General features: G+C 37.5%; 1 protein-coding gene across 1 annotated transcript in view; it reads right to left on the minus strand.

Moving 5' to 3' along the window:
- The window catches only part of KAT2B (lysine acetyltransferase 2B), an 87,432-nt gene that overhangs the window by 27,485 nt on the left and 42,619 nt on the right, over positions 1–17,328 (minus strand). The window contains exons 4-7 of the mRNA XM_039836772.1: positions 16,044–16,136; positions 14,491–14,672; positions 7,872–8,063; positions 3,227–3,333 (exon numbers count right to left, since the gene is read on the minus strand). Of these exons, the coding sequence (XP_039692706.1) occupies positions 3,227–3,333; positions 7,872–8,063; positions 14,491–14,672; positions 16,044–16,136 (574 nt within the window). The remainder of the gene's footprint in view (positions 1–3,226; positions 3,334–7,871; positions 8,064–14,490; positions 14,673–16,043; positions 16,137–17,328) is intronic.

The following is a 17,328-nucleotide window of genomic DNA, read 5'->3' on the forward strand; positions in this document are numbered from 1 at the left end:
GGCAGGCAGACAGGGAAAAGACGGAAGAAGGAGAGAGGGAGAAGAGGAGAGGACAGAGGTGAGGAGAGGAGAGAGAAGAGAGAGGGAGGAGAGAGAGGGAGGCGGGAGTTAAAGTAAGCATGGCAAAATGTTAACAATTGGTGAATCTGGATAAAGGATATGCAGTACATAGGATTTCTTTGTCTTATTCTTATAGCTTTTCTGTTAAGTTTGTGAGTATTTCCAAACAAAAATCGTTTTTGTTTTTGTTTTTTTTTTCTAAAGCCACCATAGGCAAGAGGATGTTGCTTTGCTAATGTGCTGCTGACCTGTAGCTGATAAAGTGAGAATGGATGAGGGATATAGACATTCTCAGTGACACTGGTCACATATAAATCATAGTATGGCAGTGTAGACAGATGCCCAGAAAGAATGTTTCAATGCAGTCACAGTTCAGTCCACAGAGGACATTCCCCGCAGCCAAGAAAGTGACGGAATAAGAAAACGAAGCAACAAAGACACACCAATCCACAGTACTCCTATTGAACAGTAATCGGTAGGTAAAGAATCCAAATATGCCAAAGTGCTTGGCTACAAAGTTTTCCTTCCAGCATACAGGCCTTCTGAATTTCACTGGAGTGATTCCACACAAAGAGGAAGCTTAGTGATTCCAAAGACATCTGAGTATCTTGCAAAACTTCAGAGCCATCATTATGAATGTCATTTATCACAGTTGCATAGACGTGCAGACATGCCAATTAAGTCGATGATTACACTCTTTTTTCCCGCCAGAGAACACATTGCAATTACAGTAGAACAAGAGAAGACAGCCTGCTCCAGACAGCTTCAGGTAATACTGAAGAGTACACTCAGCTTAACTGGGTTACAACCTTAGCCACAAAAATAAACGTGGAATTCCCAGAGGTTCAGAGACAACCTCTGCCTTCTCCATCCTGTGCTATGGGAGATAATGTGCTGGAAGTGGAACAGATTGGGAAGTATTTTGGGAAGGAGCGGGTCAGCACGAGTTTTCACACAGAGAGAAATCTTCTCCAGAAGACCCTCCAGAAAAGAACTAAGCTGACCCTGCTGAATAGCTTTAGTGTCTCCTGCCTGAAGGAGGAAATTGTGTTCTTCACTCATTCCTTCCATAATCATTTTCCTGCACATTTGCAATGCTCAGCAAAGCAGTGCAACGTGGTGGTTAGAGCTCTGGCTCGTAATGCAGTAGAGTAGTTAGGAATTAGACGAGGGTATAAACCCAGTTCCATCACTGAACGAGATCTGCTCTTATGCAATTTGTTCCTCCTCTCTGAGCTTCTACTTCTCATCCATAAGGAGATAATAACAGCAACTTCCCAGGATTTGTGCTAAGGCCTAAAGATATGAAGCAAAGTTCATGGATGAGCACTTAATGGAAGTATCAGTTATTACTGTGGCAAAACTGGGTCTCTGACCATCCAGGAGTCACGCTCGTAGGAGAGAGATGATGAACACAAAAAAATGGGGCCAGGATGGCGGAAGGTTAAGTGTTGTATGACACAGTAGTTCTCAAATATTTGCTGCACATCAGAATCACCTGGGAAACTTTTAAAAGGCTCGACATCTAGGATATACCCTAGATAGTTGTATCTTAAATCACTGTGGGTGATGCTATTGTGCAGCCAAGTTTGAGAACCAAGAATAGGATAAATTTATGGTTCTGTGACAGTTTGGAAGAAAAGAGTTCCAGGCCTTGCTAGAAGGCACGGGATGAATTAGGAAAGAGTTTGTGGGAGAAATGCCAATTGAAAGCCAGCTGAGATAAAAACAAAGGTAAAGTAAACAGCATAGGGACAGAGAGGGCAATACAGAGGATGTGCCCAGGCACCACCGAGAACACATCCAGTAAACTCGGGCCTGGAAGGAGCATGTGATATGCACAGATAGGCCCCAAAGCTCTCCAGGTTTGGGACCAGACAAACATAAAATTATATTCTATGACTTAAGTAAAAAAAAAAAAAAAAAGTTTTTGACATATTTTTGGTAACAAGAATTCAAACAAAAAGAGTTTGATCCAAACCAAAATACCTCAGGGAATAAGTACTTTGCTTTGTAGGAATTTAATTATATTTACATCTAAACTTGGGCTCTAGGTTAAAAAAAAAGAAAAAAGAAAAAAAAAAATTTAAATGGCCTTCTCAAATGCATTATGCTGAAGAAAAGAAGCCAGACTCAAAAATCTATGTACTATATGATTCCATTCATGTGACATTCCAGAAAAGGCAAAAAAAATACAGAAAACCAAACAAAAAAACATATTAGTGGTTGCCAGGGCTGGGAGTAGGGCAATGAATGAATTACATAGGGGTACGACAGAATTTTCTAGGGTGATGCAAGTGTTCTACATTTTGATGGTAGTGGTGTTTACACAACTATAAGTGTTTGTAAAAATTCACAGAACCATGTACTAAAAAGGATGACTTTTATTGTATGTAAAACACTTTTTTTAGAAAAATAAAAGCAAAAATAAAATTACCTTCACCGGAAGCGATACTCAAAAGTCCCCATATTACACATTGAGCTAGATCTACTAAAAACTCTGACATCAAAATTCTGTGTTTTGTCTTTCTCCACAGTCACATATAAATTACCACCTTGGCACCTCCTGCTAAACTTCTCCAAATTCATATCCTCTCTCTGGGATCAGTGTGACTCAGAAGTTACATGCCCTCTGTCCTCACAAAATGGTAGATGATGCCACTGGCTGACTCAAAACAATGGCAAAGGTGTCCTGGCCCCACTGGGAAGTTCTTCATGTCCTGAGATTCAAGGTTGCTGTCTTCTGCTCACCATCCTATCATTATCCATGATAGGAACTCGATGCATAGAACAGACGTCATGAATTCAGAAACCAGACTGAGACTTGATTCCTAGGCCACTCTGGCCATTGACTGAGATTATCAGCATCTTTTTAAAAAGAGCCAGCATTTGACTATAGAGCCGAGCTGCCTGGTATTTTACACCTCCCAAAAAACTGTAATGTGCAAGCTAAGCAAATCCAATAGTAGAAGTAATAGTTGTTTTGCTTGTTTGATTTGCACCTGCTCTCCTCATTAATAGAGATGCAGATGCAAAATCTGCCAAAGTGTTTACTTTTTTGCTGGATCCAGTCTTCAATTTCTTGATGAAAAACACAAATAAATGCAGAGTGAGCTGTGAGTAACACTTCCTGGCTGTTCTCTGATTTACGTAAAAAATTTTTTACCTGTTTGGATTCCTAGCTGGCTGGTCCTGGAAGACGCCGAGAGAAAATCCTGATCCCAGATGGGTGAGTTTTGACTGTAAACTTCTTCTTCTAACATGGACAGAAACCTAGACAGGAGAGTAAAAACAATAGCAAGATCAAACACTAACGTTCTACCAGAGAGACAAAAATCCTAACCATCTATGGCAATCACTTAAACATCAGCATCTCACCTTCAACTCAGAAATATGCTAGTAGATGAGGTAGCTGGGCAGCCCTGGTACACTCAAATATAAAAATGCATTTATACAAATTTATTTTCTTTTGACTCTACATAGATTGACACCACACAGACTACAAAAGAGCTTTATACCAGTGGAAATGCATTCCCCCAAGTCCTCTTCAGTGAGTCTCAGAGCAAGATTTCAGCCCTCCAGGTAGCTGTCATTATCACTGTCATTACTATAACAAACTCTGCCAACATTTATCGAGTTTATGTGCCTGCACTGTTCTAAGAACTTATTGAATCCTTACATCAACTCAGTGACTTACATATTTTATTTTTATTTATCACACACATATGACAGACATTGTTCTAAGTGGTTGATGTATTTTAACTCGCTTGATCTTCATAACTTTACAAATGAAAAAACATAAGCACAGAGAAGTTAAATAACTATCTTCCGCTTACCATAGCTAATAAACTCAGAGCCAAGACTGAACCAGTAATTAATTACTAAATTATACTTCCTGTCATGCTATAAACCAAATGGATCTCAAGTTCTGAGAACCCATAGAAATTACCTGAGGACCTTGTCTAAAATAACTCTACCCAAACCCCACATAGGCTTACCAAACCAGAGTCTTTGAAAATGGACCTGGGGAACTAAATGTTGGTAAGTACCTTAGACAGTTCTTACAGACATCAAAATTGAAGAACTATGGTTAATATATCAACACAAATCGACACTTCTGGTACTGAAATATCTTCCTGCAAGCCTCTTTTAAGGCACATTAATTCTAGTGGAGGATCACAGAATAATGGCTAAGATCTTGGGCTCCACAATCTGTGAAGCTCACTACTTATAATTTGTATGATCTTGAAACAAGTTCTTAACTTTCCTCTTCCTCAGTTTCCTCTTTTATAAAATGGAAATATCAACAATAATTCCTACACAGAATGGTAGTGAGAGATAAGCTAATATGCATGCCTGACCTCTAGTAAATGTTCCATTCATTTACTCATCAAATACTGATTGAACACTTACCACAAACCAGGCACTATGTTAGGTACTAGAAGGACAGGGCGAACAAAACCACCACCTGGACTTTATGAAGTTTATACTGTAATGATGTAATAAAGGTTAGCTATTATAAGCTCACTATCCCTTCTCTAAAACTGTAAAATTTCAAAAAATTTCAAAAATTTCAAAACCCTTTAAAAAAGATTTTCCATAACACTTTTTGCAACAAAATCTGACTTTAACATACATAAGACTGTATTTTATAGTCTTTATAACTATAAATAGATTTGATTTGGGGGATTGCCCCCACCGCTGGACCTCTTATATTATCTTTATAAAATTTTTTAAACTTTAAATTGTGAAACATATCTGATACCAGGGTTTTGGATAATCACTTAAGGACTTGTATCACCATTATCGCCATCACCATCACCATCACCATCATTATCATCATCATCATCATCGTCATCATCATCATCACTATTACTAAAAAAAAGTACCACTATTCCTCCTATTCCTCTATCAATGCCTGTAAGATTTTAGATGGTTTCAGAGGAGGGAGAGGTTGGTTTCTTGTAAGCAAAAGAGGCAGGAAAATGTCCCGAGGGTCTTCTGACTTGCTGCTCATAGAAGATTTAAGAACAAGGTACCATCTGAGTGAGTACTTTGCACTCGACAATGTAATTTATGGCTTATAGAAACCGCATAAGTCACTTCTTGCTAAGCAAGCCGCCATTAATGCATGTTTTAAAATACTTTAGTATGTTTCTTACCAAACACAGAAAGATGGACAGCAATAAGAGGTAACATCCTTACTAAGATTATATTCTTATCTTGCTGATAAGAGAGGTTCTTGATGCATTTTCTCCTTTTCCTGAGCAGACTCTGCCTTTCCTATGCACAGCCCTCGAGATTTCCCCAAATGCCCTTTATCATGGAAGTAAATTTTCTTTCCTTTTCTAGGCTCCTTCTTTATCAGTAATTATATAATCAGAAGACTCTTCACAAAGCTCTGCTGAGACTCAACAAAGAAAAACGCCATTAATAATTTAGGCAAATAATTATGTGTGTGTTATATAACGTGTGTGTGTGTGTGTGTGTGTGTGTGTGTGTTATTTCATTATAATAAAGAACATATAGTTATTTCATTATAATAAAGAACAGTCTCCTATAATGACATGTGAAAGTGCTTGTTTTATATGTGCGGATACAAAATTATACGTAGAATAAAAGAATACATGGCGAAAAAACAGAAAGCATTAAAGGTAGTGAAGAGTGGTAGGGCTATGGCTGGTGTTCTTCTTAACCAAATTTCCATCAACATGCACATTTATCACTTTTAGAATGAAATACAGATACCAAACCTCATTAGAACAACAACTCTGTAAGAAGGCCAATGAGAGAAAGGCACAAGTTAAAGCCAAGTGGAAGAAAGGGCAACATATGAAGAGGAGGCCGATGAGGACGTAAGCCCTGAAAATGCCTCGGAACCACGGCAACCTCGCTGGGTGCTGTGAAGCAGCCTACTGCAACCCTCTCTCTCTTTGCCAAGGCTCGACCAACACCTCGGGCTTCCGCATGTGTGATTCGGCTGCCAAACCTGTAGGTATAAATCCTCAGCAGCCTCAAACATTGCCCTAGACCATGAAAAGGGATTTAAAAGGAGAAGTGGGTGGTAGTTTTACCCTACCATTAGTAACAGAGAAGAAAAGAAAGCGGCATTGATTTTTTAGCTCAACAGAATAAGCATGCCAGAACTCTGAGTTGAAGGAACAAAACACACTATAATTAGCAAATATCTGCAAGAAGAGAAATATATTTGCTTGGGATGGTGGGGACTGTTACAATGCAAGGTAATTAAAATTTCTCTTTAAGCACCATCAAAGGTGGGGGTGGGGGGACCTCTCTGTCCCTTGGCTTAGAGACAGACTGACAACTATAATCTGAAAACATAAAATGCTGCTTACATAGCAAATGTAATAGAGAAAGAAGTCTTAGACCAGTTAAAATGAGTTTAGAACAGTTAAGAAGCGGCCACATGAGCATGCCCAGAGTTCATAACCCATTTAGGGGCAAAATCCAAACTGCAGCTTAACTGTTTTTGAATCTTTCTTTCTGGAGTAAGCCAAAATATTTGTCATGCCTCAGTCTCAGTTGTTGGATTCCTCAAGAAAATATTGAAAATCAGGACAGTAAGAACTGATGTGTGAATATTGGACATTCAGTGAAAGCTCATCAGAATTACCCATAGCCTCCTCTACCTAAGGCTTAGGATTTGTGTTAAACTATGAAGGAATTTTCAGTCATTTTCTATCCAAAACCATTTCTGTTGTTGTTTCAGACCTTATTTTTAAAATTAAAACTGTCATTCCTGAGACGCAAATTGAGTAACCCAGTAATACTAACTTTATAATAAAAAACTAGTTTCTCAACTAAAAGAGGGTTTCGTCCATCTTTGGTCAAAGAATCATATAACGCCTCCTCTCTTAACCTCTGTTCTCTATGCCAGCAGTTCTCAGTGGCATGGGGAAGGAAGGCTCTCTCATACACAGAAAGCCTTTCTAAATTATAACGTCTACCTCCCTACCAAGTGCTGCTCCAGGCAGACTGACACAAATGAACTGTCTCATTCACGTCTTGCTGTCATTGCTCCATGACAAGTCATCAGCTCACACTCAGGCCCTCTCGCCAGCAGCCACTCAGCTTAAATATGTGGTTCTTAGATTTAAAAAGCATTTCCAAGGCCTATTCCTTTGACACATGGCCTTCATCAGTAAAATATTTAAATGATTACATATTTATATGTTGAAGTTCTGACAGGTGCAAGAAGCAAGGTGCCCAAGAATATGTATATTCTACAAGAAACTGAGCACAGAGGGACAAAGATCATTCTAAAGGAGGCCTCTCTTTTCCTGTCCAGCCTTGCCCTTGGAGTCTAGTTTACAGTGAGGGGGCAGGACTACTACTGCTGAGGCAGGAGCGATTCACCAGTCACAGAAAAGGATGGAGTTCTGGGATGGAAAAACACAGCTATTTGAGCTCTCTTGCACTTCTGAGTAGATGGAAACTGTTTCTGCACACTCCCTCCCATCCCCCTTTTTGCTTCCTGGCAGCTGAATACACAAAACAAAGCACCACCCCATTCTACGAGACTCAGAGACAAAGACACCCAGGTGGGATGAGGTGGGGCTAAAAGAACTGTGATAACAGTCAACACAAATTCAAGCTAATAATAGATGGACTGTCTAATACTCAAGAGGACTCAAAAAGGGAGCTGAGGAGAGGGTCCCTTCTCTCTCCTCCTTCATCCTGAGATGTTTTTCCTTATCATTCCTGATCTTGTTACTGATGCAGGCTTTGGCGTGTACGTATTAATCTCGAGCCCCTGCATTAAACGAAGACCCGCAAGAGAACTCCCTTACTTTGGGAAATGAGTGAGGATTAGAGTTCGTTTCTCAAGTGGCAGTTTGTCTTTTTCCTGTCTTGCTTGTTCCAGGAGTTGTCGTCTCATTACGGTGAAGACTGAGCGAAGCAGTGTTCTCCCAAACACCTGGGTGGTTTCATACCGAGGCAGACTGTCACAGAACTGTGGCACGTTGCAATAACACAGCCACCTGCGACAAGAGGAAACAAGCATCATCAGTACCTCTTAAACCCTAAGATCATCCGAAATATCCAATTATGATTACTCTCATACCATTAACCACAGCAGAAGAAACTAGGGCTGCAATGACAAACAATACCATCACTATTGGCTAGTGAAACTTGGGAGTTAGATCAGCTCGCTCTTATACAACCACTTGGGTCCAATTCTATGAAAATTGTTCCACTTTGTAGTACTGTGCAGTGTCCTGCAGTCAGACAACCCTGGGATCAAATCCCTGCTTGGCTGCTTAACTGGCTGCATGACTTTGGGAATGTAACAGTGTTCTTAAGTCTCCATTTCCTTACCCGGAAAATGGGAAGAGCAATAACCTACTTCGCTGGGTTGTTAGAAGCATTATATGAGATACTATATGGAAAGTGCTTAGTGCAATTAGATTTTCTGGCACATCAACTGGTAGTTTAAAGAAATTAAAGGGGAACTGAGGGTAATACCCTTTTGTGAAAAAATCAGAATTCAATCATCTAGTACTAGACTTATTGAGGGGATCATTTTGTAAATTATATAAAGGTCTAACCACTATGCTGTACACTCAAAACTAATACAAAATACTGAACTTAAAAAAAAGAATTGCACCATCTACTCCTTTGAGTAAAATTTAAAGTTTCTTTAAAAGGCCTATATGGCACTCGACATACCCCTGAAGCTTTGGTGGGAAGATAAAGATCTTCAAGACTGTTCAAAACTCAGTCAAAACGCAGGAAGTAATAAGCTCCCACCATCTGTCACTTAGGTACATTTTTCAATGACTCAGACTCAAAGTCAAATATGCACTCCGGCGGTGCACGAGGCTGGAGGAGTGCCCAGACCCAGAGGGAAACCAGGGGCTTCCTTGAGGTCTGACCACAGTTCTGGGGTACACTAGCTATGTAGGGCAGAGCTCATTTGGCCCAGAGAAGCTATTCAAAATCGACCCTCTTTCTTTTTGGTCTCCCGGAGCTCCAATATCTCAAATTCCCAGGACCCAGCAACAGGAATTTACAGGGAGGGTCAGAGAGAGCAGCACCAGACCAAGGAAGGGTCAGAAGCTTCACTGCACAGACCCTTATTCCTTGGCAGCAGATACAAACATACTCTTCCAGTCAGGTCTGCTTTCTAAAAATTAAAACCTTTCCTCTCTGTGTGTCTTCCTGATCTCCTTTAAAGTGGGGAGAAGGGCTCTAATGTGCTCAAACAGCCACAGAAAGCTCCCCCAGGAATTTTCAACCCCTTAATAAAGAGTGGAATAATATTATTTTACTCATGCTTATTGGCTTTTTTTCCCCTCTTCTGTATTATTTCATATTTCCCCTGTGTGTGGTGGTAGTGGTAGTGTTTCATCTTTGAGAAAGAAAACTTTCATTAGTGTTAGTCCATCTGCCTTGATACAAAATTAACCATAAAACCCTGTTATTATTTCTATTCTTCTCTCAACTTTTCTGTTTTAATAATTTACACTCAAATATCATTTTATGATTACGTTACCAAAATGGGCATCTTATGTGATGTGTTGTATCTTGTCAAGTCAGAAACAGTGATTTTGGTAGCAGAAAAAGCTTGGAAGTGCATTTATTTTGTAATTCATGGGACACTTCATATAGAAATTCATCACCTTCAAGGCTAATCTTTGCTAGATGTTAGTCTGTGGCCACTTAATGAAGTTAAAAACCTATTTGAAATTCAAGGGAAGCCAGCTCCCAAAAAAACTACAAATATTAGAGTTATAGTTCCAAACCTAATAATCAAAAGTTCCGTTTCATGAGACAGGTTACCACAACGCTATCTGTAAGACTTAATATTAAAATGTGTCCAACCTTCTTCAACGAAAGACTTAAAGTTTTAATGATTCAGACCCAAACTGTCCAAAAATGTTATCTATGATGACAGAAATGTTCTATACCTGTGTTGCTATAGTAGCCACCAGCCACATGTAACCACCAAGCACTTGAAATGTGGCTAGTACAACCAACAAGCTTAATTTTTTAATGTTATTTAATTTCAACCAATTTAAAATTTAATTTTAAATGGACACAGTGTGAAATATTTTTCCATTAAACACAACTTTATTGTTTTGGTAGGACTCCATTTAGCTTCAACCATGTAAAATTTAGGTAATGAAATGTACGTGCAGTAAGTATAAAATACACACTAGATTTGAAAGACAGTACAAAACAAAGAAAGTATAAATATATCAATAATGTTTCATATTGATTACACGGTGAGATGATTATATTTATATATTGGGTAAAATACATTATTAAAATTAATGTCTTGTTTATTCCCTTTTTAAAACATAGCTACCAGAAAATTTTAAATTACATATGTGGTTCACATTATTTATCTATTAGGCAGAGCTGATTTTGAGTCTAAAGAAAATTTCCATCTATGGAGAGGTCACAGATGTCTTAGACTCTACTTAAGACTGATGTTATTTTTTGGTAGTTATGAATATTATCATAAAATCATAAAATGTTATCCAAAAGATGCTTACTAGGTCATTTATTCTTCCCAGGATAGAAGCATCAATTGTTATTATCTAGTAAAATTTTTCAAATAGTAAGTTTCCATTCATTTCCTCAAGAATTTTTTATAGACTTCAGTTTATTCTTCTTAAAGTTTTTTTTTTTATTTCTAAGATTAATCTTATTTTATATATCTGTAAAGTGCACAGTTTGATAACACTGACTGAGTCAAAGTGTGGTGTCTTAGTGCTATTTTAATAAAAAACATGGTCATTGTATGTAGTGAGATGGAAAGAAGAAAATGAGAATTTGTGTGCCTTGTCTCTGCAAACACATTCCTCCAAAGACTTAACTGCAGAAAAAGATTTCACCTAAATGACTGGTTTCAGGTCTTCTAAAAAGAAGTGAAAAACTAGTTCATTCATTTTTGCACGCCTAATAAATATGGCATGTGTGTGCAATTTACTGATTGTTCAAATAACTCTCTTAGATATTTTACAGCATCACGATGATTTGCAACCACCTTGCTTTCTTTAAAACATGAATAGAAATGGGGTTTGAAGGCAGAAGACAATATCATCCTGCTTACTTGCTGGACTGAAAGTCTTAAAAATTTCAGGAATTAAGTGACCTCTCCTAGTTCCCCTGAACGAAAGGCTAGTTACCACTAGAGTCCAGACTTGAAACTACGTCTCCTATCCCCTAATCTACTGTTCTTTCCATGCTTCCTGATAAATACTGTCCTAGACTTACAAGCCTAATTATGATACTCAGTAAGCAATGTGATAGGTTATACTTCACAGAACAATGGTTACATAAAACTGTTTCACTAAAATCAACTTAGTTACATCTAACTCGTTCTGTATTCTTACGAAACATCTCCCCAATAGAGGGTAACATTAACTTTCAAGAGTTCTGCACAATTCAGAATCTAAGACTAATCATTTGCCACTTTCCTTTAGCAGATTCTGTTGGCCAGATGTATTTTAAGAAGTCATATTACTCTGACACTTTATTTTCAGGTTATTCTTCATAGGATTATATTAGTGCATCATGATGAAATTCAAGGAACTTCAAAATATTTCTCCAGTTGTTTTTCTAAAACTAAGTGATTTCTGGGGGATACAGAGAATGTATATTTAATAAATGTTTATATTATTAATATTAAGTATATGTTAACATTAATGTCAAATATTTTCAATTTATAAAATATTTATATTTTTCCTTTATTCAGAACAGAGTATAAGTAATTTAAGCAGTTCTATTGTTCAATCGGCGTTTAATATTTTACTGGATAAATCTTCAAAGGTTAGCTCTATAATGAATACAATCATTTTCTGAGTCCAGTCTTTTCCATAGAGAATCTTATTTCACCCCATTTTCATGCTGTGTGTTCCAGAAGTTTTCGGCCCCTTTGTTCTAACAGCTACAACTGCTGTAAATTATATGCTAAACCAGCATTACAGGGCCTGAGGCTCACTTACACATCAAGATAATGTCTAGTGGTGCCTGCAGCCTGTAATATTACCCATTTTGAGAAGATTAATATCAGTAAGACACCATGTTGCAGTGGTGTGTGGTTTTTTAAACTCTCAAGTGGTCATGACAGTGAAGTTTTATTCTGAAACAATTATTGTTGCTCATAATTTTCACAAGTCGTTTTTACTTCCCTTTCTTTGTCATGGCGTGATGGTAGAGAAGTGGGGGAGATGTTGTGAACTTCATTTCCTTATGTATTATTAACAGAGGTTTCTGGTCTACATTCCACCTAGAAATCAGCAGGTTTCAGAACACATCAGAGCATATTCATCTCAGTCTCTCAGTGGGTTTCTCTTCACCATTGTCGGACTCCACTCCTCTGACTTCACTGTCGGCTCAGGATGCTGGACTGGAAAGGACTCAGCTGCTGTCTTTCTACTCCTTGTTATCTCAGTTTCTAAAGTGATAGTCAAAGAATTACACTCTCATTCAACTGTGCATGCTCTAGCTTACAAGTCCCATGTTGGTAGTGACTGAGTTTTAGAGAACAATGTGTGTGGGAGGAAAACGATGACTAGCATCTTCCTAGCACCTGTTTCTGTGTGCCAGACACTACGCACAAACCACCTCTTGGAACACTCACAACACTCATAAGACTTGGACAGAAGAAGGAACTGAAGGTCAAGGAGGTAAAGTAACTAGTCTACAGAGAACAGAATTAGAAAGGGATAGAGCCATGATTCAAACTCATGGCTCATTCCAAAGCTTGTTTTCTGTTTTTACCACTCCTTAAGATTTCTTTGTAAATTTCAAGTGCTACATTAGTATTTTTATTCTGCTTTCTAAAATACAGTAATATCTCCCATGCTACTTCCCATTTAATTCTCCTTCTTGATGAAATCGTTTTTCCCCTATTAAAAATATTTTCAGTGGTCTGAGTTTGACAAACATTCAGCTTTGTCAATCATTCACAGATGAGGTTAAAAGATATTTATTTTTGAGAGATTTATTATCTCAACTACTATATACAACAATTATAATATAGAAGCTATGGTTAATGTAAAACTCTGAATTTGTAGAAATGAAGATATAATTTAAAATATTGATTTTGAAGAAATGTGTAATTCCTCTAAATGTCACTCATTAAGAGAAAATACTTTATAACTCAAATTTTATATACTGTAAAGGAGGGGAGGAAAGGGAAAGGGAGTATACCTCATGAAATGAGGTCAGAGATCAGAGAGGAAAGCTTATTTTAAACGATACCCATTCCTACATGTCATCTGTTGTTACAGAAAATAACCTGGGTATAAGTGGTCTTTACAGGCTATAAAAAATTGCCTACTTTAAATCATAAATATACATGCTCCATAATACCCCCTGGAGCAAGCTTGCCTACAAAATATATGGGGAAAACTATAAGTATGATGAATACAATCAAATCACTTTCTTACTTAAATGAAAATAAGTGTAGGTCATTATATTTTGTATAGCCAATGTTTAAGATTTTTAGTCAATTTAGTTATTCTGCAGTTCATAAGCAATAAAAATAAATTCCCACTTTAGAAAAAAATACATGTGCAATCTAAGAATATCTGCAGTCTGATGTCCACCAACAGAGAAATGGTTAGGTAAATTAAGATATATCAACTCAATAGACTGAATGTAAGCAGTAAAATGTTTGATATGACAAGTAGGGGGACAAAAAGAATGCAAATTCTATATTTTCTTTCATTCTAACTAATGTAAAACATTTACTTAAAGGGGCAAAGACTGGAAGACAATATGTATAATGATATTAGTTCTATCATGATACTGGGAGAATAACGATGTTTCCTTCTTTAAAAAAAAATGCTTTAACATTATTATATTCATGGTCATCGCTTTTTTATAATGAGCGAAATTTTCACATAATTACGAGGTTACATTATAGTTATCTAGATCAGTGATGTTCAACAGAAATACAACATAAGCCACATATGTAATTTAAAATTTTCCAATAGTCACATTGAAAAAGTAAAAAGAAACAGGTGAAATTAATATATTTTATTTAGTCCACTATATCCAAAATATTATCATTTTAACATGTAATCATTCAATAGAAAGAACCATAAATGAAATATTTTACATTCTTGTTTTTGTGCAATCTTCGAAATCTCAACTAATACTAGCCATATTTCAAGTGCTGAACAGCCAGCCACATGTGGCTAGCAACTATCCTATTGGATAGTACAGGTTGAGATGATTTGGATCCCTTACTCCGTTCTCTCAAAAAATATAATGATATTAATGAAAAGTAGGAGTCTGGAGAGTTAAATTATAGAGACCTTCTCTCTGAATTGATGGAGTCACTGTGATAACTGGGCAACCCTCTGTTTATAAAGATAAGCAGCACAATTTTATGTCTGCAACATGCATTCTATGGAGCCAAAGGAAAAAAACTGTTCATTTGGTTACCTTGTGTAGTTCTCTTTGTATCCAGAAATATCATCATTGGGAGATCGCAGTCTTCGTTGAGATGGTGCCTCCAAATGCCAATAGTTGATGCGGTTTAGGAACATTTTTGCCAATTCAACTATTGTTTGCCTTTCTTTGGATGGAAGGTGACTAAATTTGTACTGTACAAAGTTATTCACACCCTTAAAAGGAGGGAAGGCAATTTATTCATGTAGCTCTGCAATCATATTAATTCTGAACACCCACACAGTCAGTACAACTGGTGGTTTATTAGCAAAAGAACAGACATTTCTCTAGTCACAAAAATCTCTTCCTTTTCCCTATTAGAAAACAGAAATGCCCAGAGGGCATTGTGCCTTAGATCACAGTGGATGAAAAGTGACAAAACAGAGAGGCTGTGAGTTGCGATTCTATGCCTACTGCAATCCTGGAGCATTGAAGAGAAAATCAAAATCACAGCCTGAAAAGGTCAAAACCTCTTAAACAATAAAATATGACTATTTTGCAGAATAATTCTGGTTGTACAATCAACAGAGTAGCTCACATTCAATGAGGTTCTTGGATAAATATTATGTTTTTACATTAGCAAACTTTTAATCAAAAAGCTACTGGCATGCCTTCCACTGAACTTAAACTCCACTAGAACTTAAACACCACTAGCATTTAAACTCTTTACTAACATTCTTGCAGTTTCGGCAAGCTCACTCCCTCCAAAAAAAAAAAAAAACTCTTATTCTAAATTATGAGTTCTTTAAAGAATCTGTGAATTAATTTTTCTGCAGAATATGCCCACTAATCTAATTTCAAATAGAAGAACAATGAATTCTTATTGAATAGGGTTTGGAAAAAAAATAAAATTTCTGAATATTGATAAAAATACATTTATTTGTAAGGACTCTGATATCATGTCTTCTGTAATCAATCTCATCAAGAAATTCAGTCAAGAGTATCTAAGATTTATTCAGCCAAACAGTGACGGGCTAAAAAGTGATGCTGATGAGAGATACCGACAACACCTACCAGAAAAAGTCTAAACATGTCAACAGATTCCCCAAGTAAATCGGCTTCTTTCCAGAAATCATAATTAGCAGGAAGTCAATTTTCGGATACTAAATCTCATTGTTTTTTTTGCGTTTTTTGCTGGACTTATGATGTTTTTCAACTGCTACTGAATTCCCTCAGCTCAATAGGCTTTTTCAGACAGTGCCAAACAAAAGGACAAAGACTTAATTTTAAAATATCAATGTAAAGAAAAAGCACATTTTATGTGTTCTTACAAACTTCGTGTTCTACTTAATTTTTTCCTTTCCCAAATACACAGTGAATTCTGAGTATACAGCAACCCTAAAAGACAAGAGCTACATCATTTATTAAATTAAGTATTCACTTCTGAGACAAAGGGTCCAAGACTTGGTGAACATCTCTAAGCCAGGCTTGGAGGATGGAAGAAAGACAGGTATGGAGATGTCAAAGGAGGATTAGGTTTGCTCGGCCTTAAAGCAACAAAAAAAAAAGGCGGGGTTGGGGGAGGAGCTTCTCTTTTTTCTTTTTACCTGTTCAATACTAGGTTTTTCAAATGGGGGTTTCTTCTCCAAAGAGCCTTCAACCACAGGTTTTCCTCTTTGTAAAATAGACTTTCTCAAGAGCTGCAAAGAAATCATTTAAAAAACAATCAATTAATTGATCGATTGATCGATCTCACACACACACACAGCCATGCCACACAATAACACACAGAGCTTTGAAGGGAAGTTACCACATTCTATTTATCTCAACTACATGTAAATAAATCCTTTAATCAATAAAACTGGTGACTACAAATTTTCCTTCATGCCCATGGCCAAAGCTATGAAAAACTAGACACCTTTCACATTCTGAGCAGCCTAGAGCACCCAGCAGTAGCCACCAGACACCTCTATCCTACTCACTTTCCCCTCTCCCCGCTCCCTTTCTGCCTTTCCACTGACCCAGAGGCCTGGTATACATCGTGCACACTTTGCACATGCCCAACTAGACCAGCGCAGGTGTTCTGATGGTCTGGAGGGTCTTATTTAGGCCCCTGAAAGGCCAAGGTCCATTCTGCACAAGTGAGGTCGGGGAGGGGAGGGCTGTCTGTAGCAGCTGCGTGTCATATGCATAATCGAGGGCCCAGGCTCTTTGGGAAGGAATTTTGCAGGACTCTCAACTGGCAACGTTCACTGTTGCGGTCTTTTTTCATTTCCTCTCCATCCACAGAATGCAGGCCAAGTGTTCTAGCATCTCAATACCCACAAAACAAAACACTGCTCTTAATCCCTGCCACTGGAATTTAAAGCCCTCAGAGTAAATATCAGAGCAAAAAGGGAACGCAGAGCCACTAATCAAGACCTAATTTAAAAATGAATTTAATATTAAAATTCTTTACCTTCAACCTTTGCTTGAATCTTTACATGTGGGCCTGTTATGATATATGACCTTGCATTTATTTAAGTCACTTGTTTCCCTCCTTTCTCCACTTACTGCCTTTTCAATAGAAACAAAACATGGCAACCATTTTCCCAGGAGTTAAAGAAAATAGATGACCCCCCCACCAAGGCTGACGCTAACCATGTGTCCCCACTGGGTGTGGCTTACAAGGGCCTCAATTCCCTGTAGAGGTGCCATGTAAATTACTAGCATGGAACATTTGTTGATGCTATCAATATATTATGCCTATCATTACAAAAACAAATAAGTCAACTGTATGTGAATCTAAGGATATATAAAAATTGATCATAAAACTGAAATATAAATAATTCTGATGGCCTACTTTTTTTGCCCAGTTAAAATAAAACCATTCGGGAACTTGGACCATTGGGA

The sequence above is a fragment of the Pteropus medius genome, unplaced genomic scaffold, assembly GCF_902729225.1.
Source record: "Pteropus medius unplaced genomic scaffold, Ma_sr-lr_union100, whole genome shotgun sequence".
Lineage (NCBI taxonomy): Eukaryota > Metazoa > Chordata > Mammalia > Chiroptera > Pteropodidae > Pteropus > Pteropus medius.